The sequence below is a fragment of the Brienomyrus brachyistius genome, chromosome 1, assembly GCF_023856365.1.
Source record: "Brienomyrus brachyistius isolate T26 chromosome 1, BBRACH_0.4, whole genome shotgun sequence".
In the NCBI taxonomy this organism is placed as follows: domain Eukaryota; kingdom Metazoa; phylum Chordata; class Actinopteri; order Osteoglossiformes; family Mormyridae; genus Brienomyrus; species Brienomyrus brachyistius.
In genome coordinates this window covers 44,817,133-44,837,863 of record NC_064533.1, presented here as the reverse complement: position 1 = coordinate 44,837,863, position 20,731 = coordinate 44,817,133, and the positions used below count along the sequence as shown (strand labels likewise).

Sequence of the window (20,731 nt, the reverse complement as noted above, 5' to 3'; positions counted from 1 at the left end):
TCCTTATAGATTAATAAAAAAAAAAAATCAATGATATTGTTATGCACTCTTTAGTGTATGTATGAGGGGGAAAAAATATCAGAAATGTTGATCTATTATTCCACTCAGGCAGTTTAGGTACACTTTATAAATAGTTTACAAAAAAAAAGTACATAAATACAATCTAGGTAAAACTGAAAGTTCAACATTGGCCTCAGTTGTTTTAGGCACGTAGACGCTAACTATGGAGACATTCCAGGTGGTAACTTTGTTAAAATTTACTTTAGGATATTAGGATATTTCCACTTCAGGAAGACAAACTATCAGTAATGAGAGGATGCAGGAGCAGGTGCTGCTGCTGCCAATCAGAGCTTGGGCATCTTGGCTGGGTTGAGGTGCATGGAGACGCAGGATGATCCAGAGGCGTAGCGCAGCTCCTTCAGCATCCCGCTCCACTGCTTCTTGTCCTCCTCATACCTGGCAGGAGATGAAAGGATCAATATTTTACTACATCAATGACAGAGAGGTGGCTGGTTACTTATATGCAACACATTCATTTTCTCTAATGAGACAAAACAGTGTTTTTCAACCTGGTCCTTGGGAATCCCCAGATGGTCCACGTTTTTGCTACCTTCCATCTCCCGGCCCGATATTCCTAATTTTTGCTCCTTCCAGCTCCCCGAAGCAAAAACATAGATAGTCTGGGGGTCCCCGAGGACCGGTTTGAGAAACCCTGAGGTAGAACAGTTTTGAGAACTTACTGCCAGATGTCTGTAATTTCAGTGGGGGCACACTCTTTGTTCTCCATCTCGATCATGGCGAAACCTCCAACAGCATACAGGGAACCTCCACTACTGACAAGGTTGACGGAACTCCTCTCCTGGGGGAACTCTGTGAAGGGGATCCACCTGAAGAGAGAGATGACATGTTGGCGTTAGTTGTGGGAAGAACGAGGTGCCATTTCACCCTCCACACAGGTCTAACTCATCTTCAATATGTAGCACAGTGCAAGAAGGCTGGGACATTGTTAATGTAACCATGAAAAATTTTAGCCTGAAGTACTTCAGCTGGTAGAAATATAAGTGGCGTTGGATGAATGTCAGCTGAGCAAACAGATGTGACAGAATATCCCTGAACTATCACCAAAGAAAATGTGATAAAAAAAATGTCATACTTGTTGGTTCCAAAGTCGTAAACCTCGGACGTGGCCGTGAGACCGTCTTCGTTGACTCCTCCGGCCACCACAATCTTTCCATTGTGAACGACGGCCCCAAACATCGCCCTAGGAGTTTTCATAGCGGCCAGCTCTCTCCACTCCGATTGCTTGTGATTATATGCAAACATCTTGTTGATGGCTTTGCTGCAGATCAGTGGGAAAAGTCATTTCTTTGGAACCAGTTGGCTTATAAGGATTTTGGTGTAGATATTAAAAACTGTGGCTTACTTGTCATCTGTCTTTCCACCTATGCAGTATAACAGCCCATTCTGGGACACCACGGCATGTCCGTGGATACGGAGCGGCAGCTTTTTCGTCTCAGTCCACTTCATTTTTCTTAGTGTTTACAAGTAGATGACAAATAAAAAGTCAGGTACTTCGGTTACCAGTATGGAAGATTAAAAAAAAGGGGTGATTTATGCTTACTCAGTGTCATAACACATCACAGAGTCAAGGGATTCATTGGTCTGGAGGTCTTTTCCAGCCACCGCGAAGATCAGGTTTCCGTACTCTCCCATTCCGAACAGGCACCTCGGTGATGGCATTGGTGGCAGGGCAATCCAGTCAGAGGCAAGACTGTCCAGCTACAACAGGAAGAGTTGGGCGGTAAGGACAAGCATGGCAAACCTAAAACTTAATTTTACTAAAAGCATTTTATAATGTTTAATGACAAATGTTAAACTATGCACATGATAGCCAGGATGGAAATGCAAGTGAAAAATTAATTACAGCTGCATCTAAAGCAGGAAACGCATAAATGGCATAAAGTAAGAAATCAATAATTTGCCTAAGAATGATTTGAGGCTCATTAAATACTTTGTTCCAAATAGTTCTTACATGTTATTATTAATACAAAGATAAACAAATTACCACAATTATCAAATTGAACATGAATATGTTAAAAATGTGGCTGATCACCTGATAGAAGTAGCACTGTAGAGGGGTCTCTTTATTCTCCTCATCCACAAACAAACCTCCCAGGATGTAGAGATGGTTCTTCTTTGAGGTCAGACTGACATGGTTTCGTGGGATCTGCTCTGCCATGGCGGCCAGGAAGCATTCATTCTCATTGGCGTCATAGGCCACCGCAGCGGTGTCGTTGATCAGCATGATCAAATCCTTGGCGTACATGCCATGCCTTCGGACGTCGTTAAGATAACCCGGCAACATTTCATCCTCTCCTGCTTCCCCATTTACTACCGCTGCACTAGATTCTCCTTTCTTCTTCTCCTTCGCAGGCAACTTCCCAACAAAAGCATCTTTGATGACCTTGATTTTCTTTAAGAGTTCTGGGTCTGCCTTGATTATGTCATCCTTCTCTACCTTCTCCTTGAAGTACTTCTCAGGCAGCAGGCGGAAGCGGATACAGTCAAAGGCGTCGTTTAGGTTCTTCACCCGCTTTTCCTTGTCGGTTCTGACCCAATTCATCAGGGACTCAAATACCACCTCCTCTTTCTCGACATTCAGAGAATCCCCACCAATAATGGCAAGAAGCTCATGTGGTTCCAACTGGAGGAAGTCCTCCTCTTTGGAGAGGATCTCAAAGCGGTCCGCAATGTAGTCTCGGGCGGCCACAGCCAAACGAGGGCAACTGAGAACCAGCCCCAACCGGAATATAGCCAGGCAGTTTCCAACAGAAAGCTTCCGTTGCAAGTAGTTGACACACACAGTGAACACAGAGGGGATTTGGAAACGGTTTGCCAAAGCAAAAATTTCCTGCACGTTCTCATCTGTCAGGTCGATTTCTGCGGAATAGAGGTACTTTACAATCATGTCCATGACATTTGGGTCCACGTTCTCAAGAACCACTTCATTGGTACCCTTGATTTCCTTGCCATCTTCAGAGAAGAAGATCTCACGGAAGTAAGGGCTACAGGCAGCCATGATGAGCCTGTGGCAGGGCAAGCTCCGGTCACCCACTTTGAGGGTGCAGTCCACAAATTTATTCTCATTCAGGAGTTCCTTCAGACCATCCTGGAGCAGAGTACTCTGATAGAGCCGTAGATCTTCTTTCATACTTTTCGGATCCATTCCTGGACTAGGAGAGCTGGCCGTCGTACTTCTCGGCACACTGTCACGGCTAGAAAAGGCTGAGCGACGTTCGTAGCTTGCAGTGAACCCCCTGCAATTTAATCTTGCTCCTCTAAAAATAGCACCCCAACCCCAGCCTCCTGGAATTCAGGTTAGCCAAATCTGAAAGGGTCCCATCTCAAGCAGCTGTCAACAGACTGAAAGAAGCAACTGTGATAGCGGGTCACCAGGGAAATATAACTTTATGGTTGCTAGCGACATGGCTAGTGATGCTCACAGAGCTGAAATTTCGTCATCATTGTTTTGTCCTTTGTAGCTATAATAAATGTGTGAGTACATTAGTAGAGGACAAACAAACTTTTTACTGTTTAATTCATTTTGTTCAACATTGGTACGGAACTGTAATTTAAAATGAACCACAACTGATTATTACACTGCAAAGGACAAAGGTAAAGTATTTAGGTCAAACTGATGTGAAATGTGGCTGGGTTCATTAATGACTAATAAGGCATGAGTAGGTGGGTTTATGAAGGGATCTAACATCAGACTAATAGGGCATGGAAATATTAGAAATGACAGAAGAAGGAAAGATCTGGTCCAAGGCAAATCCAATCATTTTAGTCCCTCAAACACTAAGAAAGGTATGGTGAAAAATTAACCCAAGTTGACTCATAACCTTCTCATGTGAAGCATGTTAAGTTAAAGCTAATACTCCCCCTACCCCCCTACCCACACAAAGGCAAAGGCCTTGCCTGAAAGCAAGGGCAAGGAACAGCTGCTGAACGTAACAGGTGAGAGTCAACAGTTTGTGACGTGGGTCAGTCCCTCGGACACGTTTGTAAATAGCCACTGGATCATTGTTCACTGGGGGGGGGGGGGGGGGATCTCAGCACTCCAAACCAAAAAAATGACTCAGCCCTCCTCATGTTCTAAAATGGTACTTATATTTGTTATTTACAGATACAAATACAGCATATAGGAGGAAATAAGCAAGCATAAGACAACTCACCAGTACTGAGACAATACACGTTCCTTCAAAATACTGAAATATTCAGAATGTAACACTTTAATTATCGTACCGATATCACAAAATGCTTTGTACATGTGTACATTATAAATTAACAGCCACACTCCCATTCTGTCCCATGTAGAAACTCAGTAATAAAAGCATTGACGTTCGGAGCTGAAACCGCGACAGCAAAAGTACAAAAAAAGAAAAGCAGATGATGTTTTTAAGGCACGACTTCCCAGAGTCCCTGCAGTGTAAATCCCTCTTTCAGCTTCTCAATGGCCAGTCCAAGCTCTTCACAGAACACTGCTTCTCTGTCTTGTTGCTTTGAACAAATTTACATCGTTAATCCATTAGTTAGCACTTCTGTAGCAAACATGACAATGCTGAGGTTAACAAAAGACATTTCATAAATAAATATCACGTCATATTACCTTATGGCCATCTGCAAAGTATGCCTAAAAAAGAAGAAATATATAATTATATAGCATATAATGCTCATTGTACACATGTTCATATAGCAAACCACTGGAATAATTCAGTTAAATTGTTTTATCCATTATCCATCCATCCATCCATCCATCCATCCAGTTTACCCAATACATTGTCATGGTTTTAGTCATACAAATAACTGCATTTATCAAAAGTCAAATCTGCATATTAAAAGTGACTGAGCCACCTGAGGCAGAATCTGTTCATAAACACTGTGTAACTCAGGCAACATGTGGTTCTGTTTGTACCAGGCTGTGGTACAATCCTTTAGCAACCCACTATTTTGAGAGTGTGACAGGGGAGTCACAGCCCCCTCACCGTGAAAGCATCTGTCTGCTCATCTGGCTCGATCTCCACGTCGTCGGCAGGCTGCTCCACCGTCAGCTCCTCCAGTGGCTGTGGCTGGGAGCGTAGAAGAGAGCGAAGGGGACCAGGTTAAACATCACACGTTTCATATCATCACTGCTGGAAATGGGGGCTTTCAGTGACAGTCTCAATATGAGATAATGCCTTGTGCCTTTGCTTTTAATTCTAATCCGGTAATTCCATCATCTCATTGAGAAATTAAATATTGTAATTACATTTATTTCCAATTTATTTAAATACTGTAATTTTTTCATACGAAAGTCAAGAAGGACGATGCCATTTTACAATGTCTGCCCATATAAAGAGTTTATGAATGGTTTATAATCTGGTTATTAATTAGGTTGTAACACTTATTAAATTATTAATAAATAATTTAAAAGAAGTTATAACAGTTTTCTTTTTAATTAATGAGTTACTTATTGTAAAGTGGTACCAGAAAGACTTTTTTGTAATTAAAAAAGACACTTTAAATGAAATAGCAAATTCCACCTGTACATTTAGACTGGGCGAGGGGGAAACTCTGTGGGTGTTGTTGTGTGGGGTTAGTTAAGGATCAGAAGGTACCTTTTCTTCCATCTCATACTCTACTCCAAAGATGGGACTTGCAGAGTAAACCTTGTGCAGAGAGTTGATCTCTTTCACCACATCCTGTAGTTTCTCTATGGGGTCGATCTTGAAACCGAGTACATACCCACCTGTCTAAATGACGAATGTGAAACACAGACGTGTTAGGAACAATGTCAGTGTATCTTCACTGTCATCGTCAGCTGTATAATGCATGGCTTATACGACGAGATGAAATATAGTTCTTGTTATTCAAAAAGGTAAAAAATGGAATATAAATTTATAAGACATTTAAATGCTACATATTAAAACATAAACAGATATGACAAAAAGTTAAAAATGCATTTAAAAATAAAGATATGCATATGCACAACAACTGAATGAACAGGAATGTGCAAAAAAAGACAAATTATGGTCTAGAAAGGTGTTAGTCAAAGTGGAGGCCATTAACAGATACAACATGACGATATTAAGGGTGGATACATTCGTTATGGATTAACGACATGATCAAATTCACCTGCTGAGAGCTTTCTATCACTAACGCCAGTCCAAATTTGGAATCTCTGATCTTGATGGAACGCTTCAGAAAAAAACAAACAGTATTACATAATATAAACTTTTCACAGTACATGCATTCACAAGTACACTAACTACCAAAACGAAGGCAAAAAAAAACAGTCTGGTTGTTCATTTTTTGTTTTACGTGAAATCAAGTAATAAAAGAACATTGAAACTCCCAAAGCTGTGCGACTCCTGTACCACTGGTGATGGGGATTACGTACAATCTGCAGGTAAGGGATGCTGACATTGAAGCTCTCGTTCATGTTGGCGTGCCACACAATTCGCACATTTGTGATGAAAAAGGTTCCCAGGTTACCCTATTAGGTTAAAGGAAAGGCAGAAGAAGCTTTTAGGTGCAAACTTAAAAGTTCATTTTGCTTATAGAAAAACACTGTTTAGTACTAAGTAAGAGAGGATTTGCATAGCATGAGCAACATAAAATGACATTCAGGGAAGCTGTGGATCGAGGACTGGAAAGTTAGATTTAGAAAGAACGAGGAATAAAAATCTTGTGGATTAACTACAACAACAGCTCCTTCACGGAGTTGTGGGTGTTGTTTTTAAACAGCCACATATCAAAGATAAGCGTAAGGGTAAGCATTGCAGTACTATGTCACATACTGGGCATATTACAAACAAGCGCCTTATGTGATTTAATTGCAAGAATGTTTCACATACCTGGTCGCTGGATAAGTTCCACACTCCGTTAATTTTGTCATAAACCTGTTCTTGAGGCAATAGTCTCAGCTGTTTGTTATGAACAAGAGCTGCTCTCAACTTCAAGTCACGGTACATCTTTGAGGTTTCATAAGCCCTTTGAAGGAAGAATGACACCTTTTAGATGCCCCAATACAGATTTTTGCCTATAAATCCACAAATTTACCCCAATAAAAAAGGACTTTCCTTTACCGTCCCACAGATCATCTGTTATAAAGTCATAAGTCAGGGATGTGTAGGGTTGCATTTAAAGTACCTGTGCACTGCAATGACGGATGTGAACAACCTAGGACTTCCAGGAACCACGCTGGTGAAAATAAACTCAAACCTGGTGTTATTGCTCTTGGTTAATATGTACAGTGCTTCAGTCTGCCCCCTCAGTTTCTGGAATAGAGAAAAATATCCAACGATTGATCCATCCATCCATCCATCCATCCATCCATCCATCCATCCACTTCTTATCCTTTCAGGGTGATAGGGCCTTGGAGCCTATCTCAGGCATAATTCAGACAGGAGTAAACCATAGACAGGATGCTGGTCCATTAAAAGGCACACACAATGCACTATGGGAAATTTAGGCTAATTGCATGTATTTGCAGTAGAGAAGGAACCCCGGATATTTGGAAAAAAAAAACTAACATGACATGGGCAGGGGCGCCGCTAGCAATTTTGGGCCCTATGACAAAATATGAGGTTGGGCCCCCCTACCACACCCATTCAGATCTCTGGGGGCCCCTAAAGGGCGTGGGCCCTTAGAATTGTCCCAACTTTCCCCCCCTTAGCGGCGCCCCTGGACATGGGAGACGATTCCACTGAGCCATCTCGCCCCAAAGAAAGTCATTTCTGTTCAAATATACGGTACATATACTTACTGAATTAGCAGTTCTTGTGGTAATATTAATAATTGAGTTGTATCCCACAGCTGAAGAAGAAAAAAAAGTTACTTTTTCGTGCGTTACGGTAAAATGTGTGCAATTTGCTTTTAAATAACCTGTCCATTGACATTTTTTTTTCAACTTAAAGCGGATTTTTTAAAATTTTATTTAGAAAGTGTTTTATTTCTCAGGCTTGAGAATTCACATTGATTCTATCCATCCATTCAACATCCATAACCATTAATACAGTAACGGGATGTCGTTAGAATAGATCTGTATAGCCATTCTTTCTGACTGCTGTCAGAATCTGGCCGTGGAACTGGGCTCATCGGGACAGAACTAAGACATTTTGATTTACCACAGTCTAGTCAAACCTGTTGTCAAGGTCAGAATGATAAAGTAGTAACTGCTGTATCTTTGCGTGGCTCCCACGCCACATGCAGCGATATTTTTTTGACGGGGGTGGCACCAATCGTGCTACTTACACAAATTGACTCTGGGTAGAGCCAAAGAGTGCCAGATGATTCTCAGATTTGTCACAAGAAGCCTCCCTGAAAATCCAAAAACTCGAATGATGCACCGGCAAAGAAAACTACATTTAAATAAATGCATTGCACGACTAATGTTTAGCAGAGATTTTTTTATTTAAAAAAAAAAAAAACCTTACCTCTGTCTCCATTATTTCCTTTAGTGTCTTCAATTGAATCTAAGCAGTCTATGAGCACTTCGCCTGGTCTCGTTTTCATTTGCCTTTACGACAACAAACATTATTATTAACAAAGCAAGCACATTTTCGACTATATTAACACTGCGTATTATTGTTTATTAGTGTTATTTTTGATCATATCAGTTCAAGTATATTTAAGGAATTCAAACGTCTGTAAGCTACTGCAAATGGTTTAAAGCACATATCATGCAATTTAGTTAGTATTCTACTGCCAGTACCATTGCTTGCACAAGAGACATATACAGGGTAAGAGAATATTCTTTGTGAACAATCATGCTAGGTATTCTTCTGGAACTATATCTTTTAATCCGTAACTATACAACAGATTGCAGGTACTTACTGCGCAGTAATATCGAACCTAACATCCCTGTCTTCCCAAAGAGCATCCAACATAGATGCCATTGCAGCTTGGTTTATTCTTAACGGCTACGTCTTTGTGATGATTATTATTCGGAGAGTTATCTACGTCTTTACTTCAGGCTTAAGACGCATTATCTTTCCGTCATGGACTCGCTCTGTCGTCCCCTTGGTAACCGTACTACGGCAGGCACAAAAGGTCAAACCGCACACTATTCAGAATCGCGAATATTTGGCGCGGCAGTGGTTATCGTCTGACCAGCTTTTTTATTATAGAGGTTTCGATAACCTTTTGGATGGTATGAAGAACACTGCTTCAGTACTCAAGCCTCTCCTCAGGAGCACCCCAGCCATTCCACGTATTTGTTACATTTAACATCCAGCTCAATTAATTCTTTAATTGAATTAGTTGAAAAAAGTCAGTTAGGTATTGATTAGCTATAAATGGTGAGGTACTGGTCGAATCAAAGTGTACATGGATGTATTGGATGGTTGTAGCAAATACTGGGGTGAGGTTAGAAGAGATTCTGAAGTGATTATGTTGACACACTTTGACAGGCATACTATCATGGTTTTACACAAACATAAATATCAATATTTTAGACTATCTAAGACTTTTGCACAGTACTACAGGTTGCTACATTTTCTACAAATCTGTTGGTGGTTGGAAACCCTGAAGCCAGATATTTACTCTAAAAGAGTTGCAAGACAGAGAACAATCCATGAAGGGGCCGCCAACCCATCGGGGCACACACACGCGATGACAAAAATATTCCATTATAAAATATAATTAACACAATCAACAAATGGCTTGATGTACAAAAGATTGATCTGACCAAAGCGAGGATGATCCTGGTGAGTATTTCCAGTGTATGGAAAGCTAAAACCTGTTCTGTAAAAGCTACAGAGGTCAGTGCGGTGATCCTGAAGATAGAACACGATTACAGTGCAGAGCTGAATAATGAGAACAGAGCCTACGGTAGACCAGGCCGATCGTGTAGGAAGTCTCTGAGAAGCGGTGTGGTCCGACGAGACCAAACGGTAGTATTTCACTGTAAAGGGCAGATGGTATGCGTTGCAGATTGAAGGAGCTGTTAATTCGATTCTTGTAACTTATTGCCATGGTAATGGATCTTCCAGGATTCAAAAAGAACCGTTGCAGTTACCAGATTATCATTATTATTATTATTATTATTATTATTATTATTATTATTTCAGAATTCCGGTAATTCAAGTAAAATTGGACCCATTGGAAAAATGTACGTAGTTACATTTTTTCCCCCACTGGATGGCAGGCTTGACCTAATTTGTGTTTATAGAAAGGTATAAAACGTCAGTAATGCGCATTATTATTATTATTATTATTATTATTATTATTATTGTTATTATTATTATTATCATTAATAATAATAATAATAATAATAATAATAATAATAGTAGTAGTAGTAATAATAATAATTATAAAATGCATCAAAAATTCTTCAGGATAATATATCATCTATTGCTCAGAAAGCACAATAAAGTTGTATTGTCTGCTTCGTTTTTAATCTGGAATTGTTAAACGACTTAAGTAAATATCATTGATAGCACTTTACTTGACGGTGCACAAATAATGTAATATTATGTTATTACTTATGTGTACATTAACCACAAACTACGTTAGTTACATACTGATCTCATGTTAATTCATCATAAATTAATCGTGATATCTTTTATCTCAAGCAGTTACTATATTTGTCACTATATCTGTTAATTCTGTAAACCTTTGAGAACTACTGAAGAAACAAGTCATGAATAACGCAAGTGAAACACTGATCTCCTATTTGTTCATTATTAATGAATAGTCGCGCATTTTTTAGCTCAAGTAGCGATCATATTTGTTCATGATTTGTACTTCAGTAGTGAGTTATTACTAAATATTTGTGGCCAGTGTACTGTTACCAAATTATTAAGTGATCATTAAATATGTAAAACAACATAACCATTTAAAGGCAATTTAAAGATTTAATAATATAACAGCGAATGTTTTGCTTTCGCAGCGGTAGCACTTCTCAGTGTAAGACCATCCCCAACTCTGAAAGTTTTATATGTAATTTGTTAATAATTTTATTGTAATAATAATAATAATAATAATAATAATAACAATAATACATTAAGGGGTGCTGACCAGCATTGGGGATTTTGTACGTGGTAATTCTTTATTGGATGTGAAAATAATTTAGTAATGAGTTTTTGCAGCTATTACTCTACGTTGTCAAGAGATGGAGCCATAACACAATACAAAAAATCCATGACTCAGGAATACTTTAGTGATCATTACTCTTAGAACAATATATTATTTTTAATGTCACGTAGTGGTGTGGCGGCACTTGTGAAGGAGTGTAATCAAATATAGTATTCATATAATTACTGTGGTGAAAATATATGGATTCTGATATCCGTTTGTCACTGTTATTGTGCAGCATAACATATAGCATTACTGCAGTCGCGCTCGCTAGATGGCAATCCTGTCACGGCCGTGCGCTCCTGCTAGTGCCGGAAGGAAAGGCACCCAAGCGGCACGGGCCGGCTCCCCCGAGCCCGCAGGGTCCTCAGCCCAGAGCGACTCTTCCCCTGTGCGGGGCTTCAGCGCCGGCTCTCACCTAAATCTGTCATACAGATTTGGCGCTGCGTCATTCTGAACGCGCTTCGAAATGACATGTATAATGTGGAATATTGTGCACATTTACGAGCTGGGTTTCACCTTAGAGCGGAAATTCTGTAGCTCTTATCCCAAAACGCGCGTCAACAGACAAATAAACCCCCAACTCTTTATGCTAAATAAAATTATCTAATCCAAAGATGGCCATCCTTGACAAATTTTCTACAGTTGACCTCTTTTGTTTTTTTTTTCATTTAAATTTCTAGCAGTCTGTTATACAAAATTGGGTAATCTACCCAGAAATGTAAAATTAAACCATTTTTAAGCACTGTACATAACTGTTATATAACAGACATTTTTTTCCCCTTAATTTGTTACTATTAGTTTTGATCATTGATATCAGTGACATTTCTTTTCAAGCCTGTTAATTTTTAGTTTGATTTTTTAGCTAATCAAAATAAAACAAGGACACAGACAAGTAAGAATGTGTCATACATATTTATATAATTTAGAGTATATAAATGTACTCATACATTTTGCCTTGATTGTGGCAAAAATACAATCACAGGAAATCAGCATGGATTACAATTGAACACATTTACAATGCTTAAATCAAGATAGTCGGTTGGTGGTACACATTGGTGAGTATCTGTTTCGATTGTGTCCAGACTAATTCATTTTGCAGTCCCAAGTTTCAGAAACCACTGATGACTCCAGCTGCACACTATCATCAAACCTCATACCTGTTTGTGTTTAGTGTCTGTTAACAAATTTAATATTATTGTCAACACACATTTCTGCATTTTAATTTATAAGGGAAAAAGAATACCCCTTCCCAGATGCGGGAGTGTTTCCATTTTAGTTTGAAGACCTTTAAACTGCAGATCTTTATACCATTCTCATTTTGACATTGGAACCCCCTGGTGCTTTGTTACTAGTGAGAGTAACCATCACATCACCCTTATCGTTCATTTACCACTTACCGTTGTTACATGTGAACCAGCAATTTCCTAAAGATTTTTCTATGATTCAAAATATTAAATAAAACCACAATAGATGATTTTAAGCTCACTTTTTAATTACTGACACAATGTCTGAAATCTTAAGAATATTTTGGCTGTGCCTAATGCCACAAATGTATTGTGTTGCCCTTAAAATTAGCTGAATTAAGTCAGGATATGAATAACACAAACAAATAAAAGAAATGGCCACATCTTTACCTAAGACAGGAATATGCATGAGCGTCTCTGGCAAAGCAGGGACTGGCCGGCTCTACACAGAAGCGCCGGACTCTGTGGCCTGTAGCATCAGTTCTCATGCATACTTCTCATGACAAGCAGCGAAAATGCCTTCCAATATACTGAAGGGCAGCATACATCTTGGCTTCTTTGCTTCATCCCTGCCTGGGAGATCTGCTTCTAGACTCTTCATGTGGTGAGCTTACTGCAACTTGGGAGCATTTGGGGATGTGTCACTCCGCATCTTCAAAGCGAACTGGCCTAATATTCTCTCTCTCTCTCTCTCTCTCTCTCTCTCTCTCTCCTTCTCTCTCTCTCAAGGAGGGGACTGCTGGTTTAAACCCACAGTCCCTCTCCCCCATTTCCCAACCTCTCCCCTCCTTTCCTCTCACAATGTTTACGGGATCAAGTGCCCATTGCCAGCCCCTGTGGCTAGTAAGCGGGATTTTTCCATTCCACGCTGCTGAGTCTTCCATGACTTCCAGTGTAGAACAGAGAGGGGGAAAAAAACGCTCCCAGAAATGTATCTAATCGGTCATTTCCGTAGCAGCATCGTTTGCACTGCATTTACAACTGGTTGTTTACAAGCACAACTTGAGTTATTTATGAGGGATACGGGCGTGTTGGGAAATGACACGCTGCACAACTCCCACAAGAACACTTATGACTGGTCCAGCCCTTTCCCCAATTCAAATTAGAGGGAATCGATCCTTTTGGGAGTCAGTTCGATTCGGAAAGAAAACAGCATTTAGGAGTGAGGGGAAGCTGTTAGCGGGAGCCAAGCTGAGGCGCTATCTGGCGCAGGTAATGAGTCTCATTAATTCCTGACCTTTTGCATCGTTGTTCCGCTCACCTTACTAGTTCACTCCTTTTTTTTCTCCACCCCAAGTTAATAAGACATGCTCCTTTGTAATTCCTCCTATATATTATAGGCTTGCATTTTAAAATCATGGAATTAAAAGACGTGTACCCTCCGTATTTAGCATTTAGAAGTAATTGTAATTTTAAAGTATGGGGTTTAATATTCAAATAACGTAAATTAAAATAATTAAATAATATGCATTGTAATGAATGTCTGCAAATTTTCCGAGACTAGGGTATTAGAGATCATATTAGACTAAAACAAAGAGGCACTAGCCGTTTTCAATTAAAATGGTTTACTTCTTAAAAAATGACTGGAAACGAAACTGTTGGATTAATTTATGGGGTTTCCTTTTTCCACGAACAATAGCTTTTTATTAATCAAAACTTGATGTGCTCCACTGAAAATAGCAGCATCAATATGGGAAATCATTAAGAGAGCTAATAATGAAGAACAGCAGTATTAGAAACGCATTAGGCTCGGACTGAGTACGGTTGTTACGGTGCTCGTCTGTAACTTTGACAACTTCTCCTTGTGCGGCTTACATTAGTGCATTAAGTATGTTTAATTGGCACACGTTACAATTCCCATTAACAGCTGGGGAAATATTGACACGACCAAGAGGCATCGCATTAATACGCTTGTAAAATCTAATCAGAAAAACCTGTTGTTCGTCATGTAATATAGACCGTAAGCCGGTGGATGTCCTGACGAGAGCAAGCTTTTCTGATCGACCGCCGACCCGGTTTAATGTGCGATTAAGGAAATCAGCGCAAATCCTATTAGTCTGTCCATACGATTCCCACCCCAATGCTATGAAAAATGTATGAAGCCCACACAAGATAAGCAATCCATACATGTTACGTGCACATGTGTTGCGCGTGAATGACCTTACGCATAAGCAAACGCACGCAAATCTATAATCATCATAAAAAGCATATAAAACGAAACGAAGGCTGCTTTATTATAATTAGATAATTAGATGTGCCTCTGCAAGGGAATCGCATGCTTCACCGTGTTTGGATGGTTAGCAGTCCTTGCACTGCGCTGCTCTCATTGCATTAAGAAACTCCACTGTTAGCGGCACAAAGTGATGTACCCACGCCGCACACTGGCCTTTTCGTCGGCCAGCTGCTCCGAAGTGAATATTTTCCCCATTATTGATTGTGTACATAATGCATTGCACAAAAAAGAGAGACAAATACGGGGTTTTCTGTCCTCGTGAATGACTAAAGCACAATGGGGGGAAATGATGTGATCTTTTCACATTTATCCCATCAATCAAAAATAAGGGATTTGACTTTTGGCGCAGAAACCATGCGCTCTCACCTCGCTATATTAAGTCATACGTGGGCAATGCTCTGTGTATGAAACAAGCATGTCGCGGTCATGCTACGAGCTGCTGGAGGGGGCAGCCAGCTGAATCCGCTGAATGTCAGGTGCTCCTTTGTTGTTTAATTTATTTTCTTTTCAAAGTGAGGAGGGGCGGCCATGCTGCGAGAGGCAGCCATTGATGTCGCTGTAGTTAGTCGGCCTGTCCCCCCCTGCTGTTCTGTCTGGAGCAGTACCTGTGCACCTCGCCTGCAGCTGTCAAGGCTCTTGGATTTAGCTAAACGTGCTCGACTGGATCGAGCTTTCTGCTATGGCAATATTTTATTATTTGGAGTCACGCGACCTGACACATGGGGCTCGGGTACGCTGCTGTTTGTCTTCAGCATCTCCTTTCATAGCCATGACGGAATATTCAAGTAAACTATTAGAGTTAGATACTTTTTTATTGTTTTAAAGTCTGCGTCACTTACCAGTATATAGATAAGGTACACCTCCAGATTCCCTTTGGTGAAGCTGTTATTTTTAACCAAAGCTTGTAAACTGTCTAAAGGAAATTCTGGAACATTGTACTGGAATTTTATTGTTTTTTTACAAATGTGTAAAAAAATATTATATGTATGTTATTCCTAACTCTGGAACATTCTATTGTATTTGGAATTCTTACAAGGCAAATGCAATTGCGCCTATCAGCGTCGGTACAGGATTGGTGCAGGGCCCATAGATATCTCGAGCTCCCCCCCCACACCCCCAAACCCCACTCACCCACCCACAATGCCTTTGGGGCTCAAGTGTGATGTTTCTGTGGACCATTGCACATGTAAGTACCCAGGGGTGCGCGATGCCAGGTCGGAGTGGATTATATCTCTAAGTTCTCCAAACGTGATTGGAGGCAGCCATAAACTCCTGCCGTGTTGCTCCACATGAGGGGAGGAGGACTGGGGGGTTGGGGGGCGGTGACAGGCGCGAGGATGCCGAAAGGGACGCGCGCGGCTTGGTGTGATGGCACGAGCGCGGGCAGCGAGATGTCGCGGTCGACATTTATCAAAAGCGCTTAACGAGTGAGCTATTTAATTAATCAACACATCAGACATCTGTTTCTACTAAAGGGGGATTTTAAAAAAATGAAAAAAGCATTTCTGGTACACAATTTACTTTACTACAACACATAGCAATTGAAGAAAAGTATTTCGTTCCTCTAAACATATTTATTTTCTGCAGGCTGCTCTTGTGGTGCGTCTTCTTGCCATATAACTAGCTGCTGGGTGGTGAGTTTGTAGGCGTCGGTTCCAGGTTCTGCTCCAGCCTTGCAAACGTTATTTGGGCAGAAGACAATGGGGGAAATGATGCCCGGTGAGCCCTCGCCGGTCCATGCTGTCCCCAGATAAATCTGAATTACCCGTATAATAATGTCCCGGCTTATCATTGCTATGGATGAACGAATCTTACTCCATCATTTACTGTAGCGGCAGACAAGCTCTGTGCTACTGAGGGATTTCTGGTCTGATTGAAATAGCATGACCGCGCTCTGCAGCACTGAGGCAGAATGTGTTATATTGTTTTTTTTCCTTGCATTGGGCCATTCATGGGATAACGCAACAATAACGTAATAATAAATAACAGGGTTTGAAAAAACAGGTACAGTAACAGCATTAACTTATATAAATCATAGTATTGTATTTTGCCAGGAATAAACAAAAATGCTACCACTAATCATAAAATGTTGTTATTATTATTATTATTATTATTATGGTTGCGTAGTGGTTAGCACCCCTGTCTCACACCTCTGGTGACAAGGGTTCAAGTCATGTGGTTTCCTCTGCAGTTTCTCCAGTTAAGCTGAACTGCAGTTATCAAATTGTCTGTGAATGATGTGTGTGAGTGCCGTGTGTGAGTGCCGAGCGTGAGTGCCGTGCGTGAGTGCCGCGCGTGAGTGCCGCGTGTGAGTGCTGTGTGTGAGTGCCGCGTGTGAGTGCCGTGTATGAGTGCTGTGTATGAGTGCCGTGTATGAGTGCTGTGTGTGCCCTGTGATGGGTATGCGCCCCATCTTGGGTTATTCCCTGCCTTGTACCTGTATCTTCTGGGATAGGCTCCAGACCCCTGTGACTCTTTATAGGACAAATGGATGGATGATGATAAAAAAACAGCAAACTGTATGATTAGCAAAGCTTTAGGTGTCCATAGTGTTCCAGACTGATAACCCGTCACTCCCCTCAATCGGTGGTGTATTTTGAAAAGAGTATAAAGGAACCTCAAAGCCTTTTATGAAAGCTGTCTGAATTATTGGCAACTACGGTAGCACATTCTAGTTTAATATTGATTTGTTGTCGTCCTTTCAAGTTAGCCTACAAACATGTTAAATTCCGGCAGCTTCTCACGTGTAGGCAGTCTAACAGACATCAAGAGATGGTCATAATTAGTGGCTGTAGTAGTAGCAGCAGGGGAGGTATTAGTATTTAAATTAATATTGGTATAATTAGTGGTAATAACAGTTCAAGAGTTTAAGATAAGGATACTTAGTCAAAACACATAATTACATTAACCTTTAGACATTGTCTAATATATGTAATAACATATTCATTTTGTGATGGCAGTAGATGCATTTAAACCTGAACTGGGCATCAGGAGACTGCAGGTTGACATCTCAAGAGCATGAACTCTTCTTAAAGTCCATGGGCTTCAAGGACAGTTAGTGATATCCCATAATGAGATTTATAAAAATAACCCATAAGCCACTGCAGTGAACTGGCATCCTGTGCTGGGTCTACACTCTACTGCCCCACACCCAGTGTTGGGTATTTCAGGTCCAGAAGTTACAAATCCAGACCAGGTTTTTGTTTCTACCAACCAGTTGTACATAAAAAGTCAGTCACAGAGGACTCAACTGGTTGGTGGAATCAAAATCTGGGCCTGGATTTGTAACTTCTGGACCTGAAATGCCCAACATTGCCCACACCACCCTGTCCAGGACACATGGCTGGAAGATGAATGGATGGACTCTGTAAGCAACCGAGCAGTAAGAAGTTTCTACCAATTGAAACTGAATATAAAATTGAAAACAAATATTAATTGTTTACTCGGCAGGTATTGAAAGTGCTTCAGGTTCTTGTGGGCGGTGAATGGATCCACAGGTACAGGGAGGTGGATGATAGAATGGGCCAGTTTTATTTGGGCCCTTGGGATGTGAGGAGAGAGAATCATATAAAATACAGAAACAGCTATTTGGCCTTCGTAACTTAACGAGGCAAACTGTAAACCCCTGAGAACTGGCACATCGCTTCTGAATGCTCTCTGTCTTTAAAACACACACAGCCAGCTTGCTTTAGACTCTTAGGCTGTTAATTACAGGTGAGAAAAGAGGATGCCCCCCCCCCAACCTGAACCCTCCCGTGAAATATACACGATCCCCTCCCATGTTTTGTTAGGCAGTAATAATCTGGTTGCACCATATGGGGAAAGCAGTATAAAAATTGCAACGGGATAACAACTAAAACCTCCAATAAAATGCAGATTGTAGTAGTTTTATTAGAGAACCAATGTTCTGGAATCCTCCTCAGGTGAAGCGCAATTAAGATATCCAATGAGGGACTCTGAGGAGAAGGTGAAGAAATGATGGATGACAGGGAAAGAAAAGTTAACAAAGCAGAAAGCAGACGTGGATGTTCGGAAGAAAAAAATCACGAGAGGTGACACAGAGGTAATGAGGGAGGCTGAACAACGGACCATCGTGGGAGAAGGCGAAGGGGAAAGGAGTCAAGCTTCACTGACCTGTATTTCAGCTTTTTTTAAAGGACACAGAGTGTATGGAACAGAGTGAAAATTGGAGCAGCACGGGTGGTGAACGGTGGAACAGTTGCATAGAATTTACATTTAGAAAGGAAATATCAAGTGCAAACACATCTTTGAGTGGGATGCAATAAGCCAGAGTCACTGGTGAGACAGGAATGCGGAGGACTTCAGTGACCTCACAGATTCTGGCCTGCAGACGAAACAGGAGAGTTACAGGCACCCGAGATAACCTGGCAACATGTGCGTCGGCAGGGCAAATCAAATAAACGAATGAACGCCGAAGTACAGCTTCATATGAAGAAACATAAGCATATTTGCATCAGTTTTACAATTTAATATATTTATGCCCTGAGTGAAATACTGTGATATGTCTGACATTACACTAGGGGTTTTAAACGGAATAGCTCTTTCTCGCCGAGAAGCTTGTCTGATGGAGGAACTTTTATCGTTGCTATCGCCATTTACAGGGATGCGTGCCTAAGCTCCACCACCTAGGGCTAGCATTATAGGACTTTTCTGTCTAGCTTTGTACCGTGGATGAAGATGTCATAATCCTCAAACAAACTCAAATTCCCCTGGAAAAAAGGCTCTTGATCCTAAATCTACTCATTTTCTTCAAACGGCCTTCCAGCTCTTCCTAAAAGGGGGCAGGATATTGGGAAATCGGCTACAAGTGCCCCACACCCCAGCCTGGGCGCAGAAATCCTGGCTAAGGCTTTGGGGGCTGGGTGGGTGGGAGACCGTACTGAGCACTCATTAAAAGGCAAACTTTTCCTTAGGCTTGGATGTCATGTCAGTCACTGGCAGTGTTTGCTTGCCGAGCAGGAAGAGACGTTTCCTTTTCTCCCTGTCTGGGGCTCTTATCATCTTCAAAGCCATATCAAAACGCTGTTTGTTCTGAGCTTTGATTCCAGCCGCACGGCGGATTGAGAGAGGTGCGGGTCTGTTTGAGAGTGTATATTCGGAAGCCTGCCAAGAGAGCACGTGCTTGTCTTGCCGTGTTTGTCGGCTCGTATTTGAGCTGAAGGATCCTATTAAAACTAAACACTGTATCGATTGAATATTGCCATCTCTAATATTGAAAGGATACCTTAATAATAATAATAATTATAATAATTCAGCCTTAATGCACGTTATGAACATTCTGTGAGGTGACTTTAAGCATTCAAACCCTATTTATTCCTACTGTTTTGTAGATCTGTAGAGAACTATCACTATTTATGGCTAATAATAAATAAATTCATCCATCCATATTCCTTACCCATTTGTCCTATGCGGGGTCATAGGCGTCCAGGCCACCCCCGTGGAAACCATGGCCGCAAAGCAGGAAAAAACCCAGGATGGGGTGCCAAATCCATCGCAGGGCACACATACCATTCTCAATAATAATTCAATATTATAAATTTATATCAATGGGACACAGAGTGCCATCCATCAGTCAATATTAGTTTATTTTTTGTCCATTACTGTAAGCCACAAAAAAGCACAAAAAATATATTAAAACTGAACTGTCCTTTTGCATATTTATGTGCATCGTTCAAGACCTTTATGGCTTTTAATAATTTTTGACGTTGCATCATTTCATTTCACTTAATGTTAGGGTGGGGAAAAAGGTTGTTTTCCGGTTGGAAGTTGCTTACGGAGAAGTATAGACGGGTATCATACTCGGTGTGTCAGGTGTGAGATTACAGCAGTCACCACAGGGGCTACGAGGGCCTGTTTGTGTGCTCCTTGTGAAGGTCACCAGGAGAGCCTGCCTGGCCTGAGTAGCCTTCCAATGGACTCTTCCCGGGAAGTGACTCAGTCCGTTGGGTTTGGCTTTCTGGCACCCAGCAGGAGAGCTGGTCCTCCTGAGGTGGGGGTGGGTTGGCCAGGCTGGAGGTGGGGGGTGGGGATTGTAGGGGGCGTTGTGGAAATGAAATCTGAAAGACGTGTGCTCTGCCCTGAAGTCCCCTTGTCTCCTTTCGTTAGCATGTTA

General features: G+C 41.1%; 2 protein-coding genes across 2 annotated transcripts; both read right to left on the bottom strand.

The window, feature by feature from the left end:
- Window positions 1-34: 34 nt before the first annotated feature.
- LOC125746559 (kelch-like protein 41b) lies at window positions 35-3,308 on the bottom strand. The gene is made up of 6 exons (XM_049020671.1): window positions 2,114-3,308; window positions 1,622-1,779; window positions 1,424-1,531; window positions 1,154-1,339; window positions 741-887; window positions 35-456 (listed from the first exon to the last, which is right to left on the bottom strand). Exons 1-6 carry the CDS (start codon window positions 3,224-3,226, stop codon window positions 345-347), a joined length of 1,824 nt encoding a protein of 607 aa, XP_048876628.1. The 5' UTR covers window positions 3,227-3,308; the 3' UTR covers window positions 35-344.
- Window positions 3,309-4,153: 845 nt separating this feature from the next.
- LOC125751761 (Bardet-Biedl syndrome 5 protein homolog) lies at window positions 4,154-9,076 on the bottom strand. The gene is made up of 12 exons (XM_049031024.1): window positions 8,878-9,076; window positions 8,478-8,560; window positions 8,296-8,361; window positions 7,808-7,857; window positions 7,192-7,319; window positions 6,897-7,032; window positions 6,440-6,535; window positions 6,175-6,237; window positions 5,658-5,792; window positions 5,046-5,129; window positions 4,670-4,693; window positions 4,154-4,560 (listed from the first exon to the last, which is right to left on the bottom strand). Exons 1-12 carry the CDS (start codon window positions 8,937-8,939, stop codon window positions 4,459-4,461), a joined length of 1,029 nt encoding a protein of 342 aa, XP_048886981.1. The 5' UTR covers window positions 8,940-9,076; the 3' UTR covers window positions 4,154-4,458.
- Between the last annotated feature and the right edge of the window lie 11,655 nt (window positions 9,077-20,731).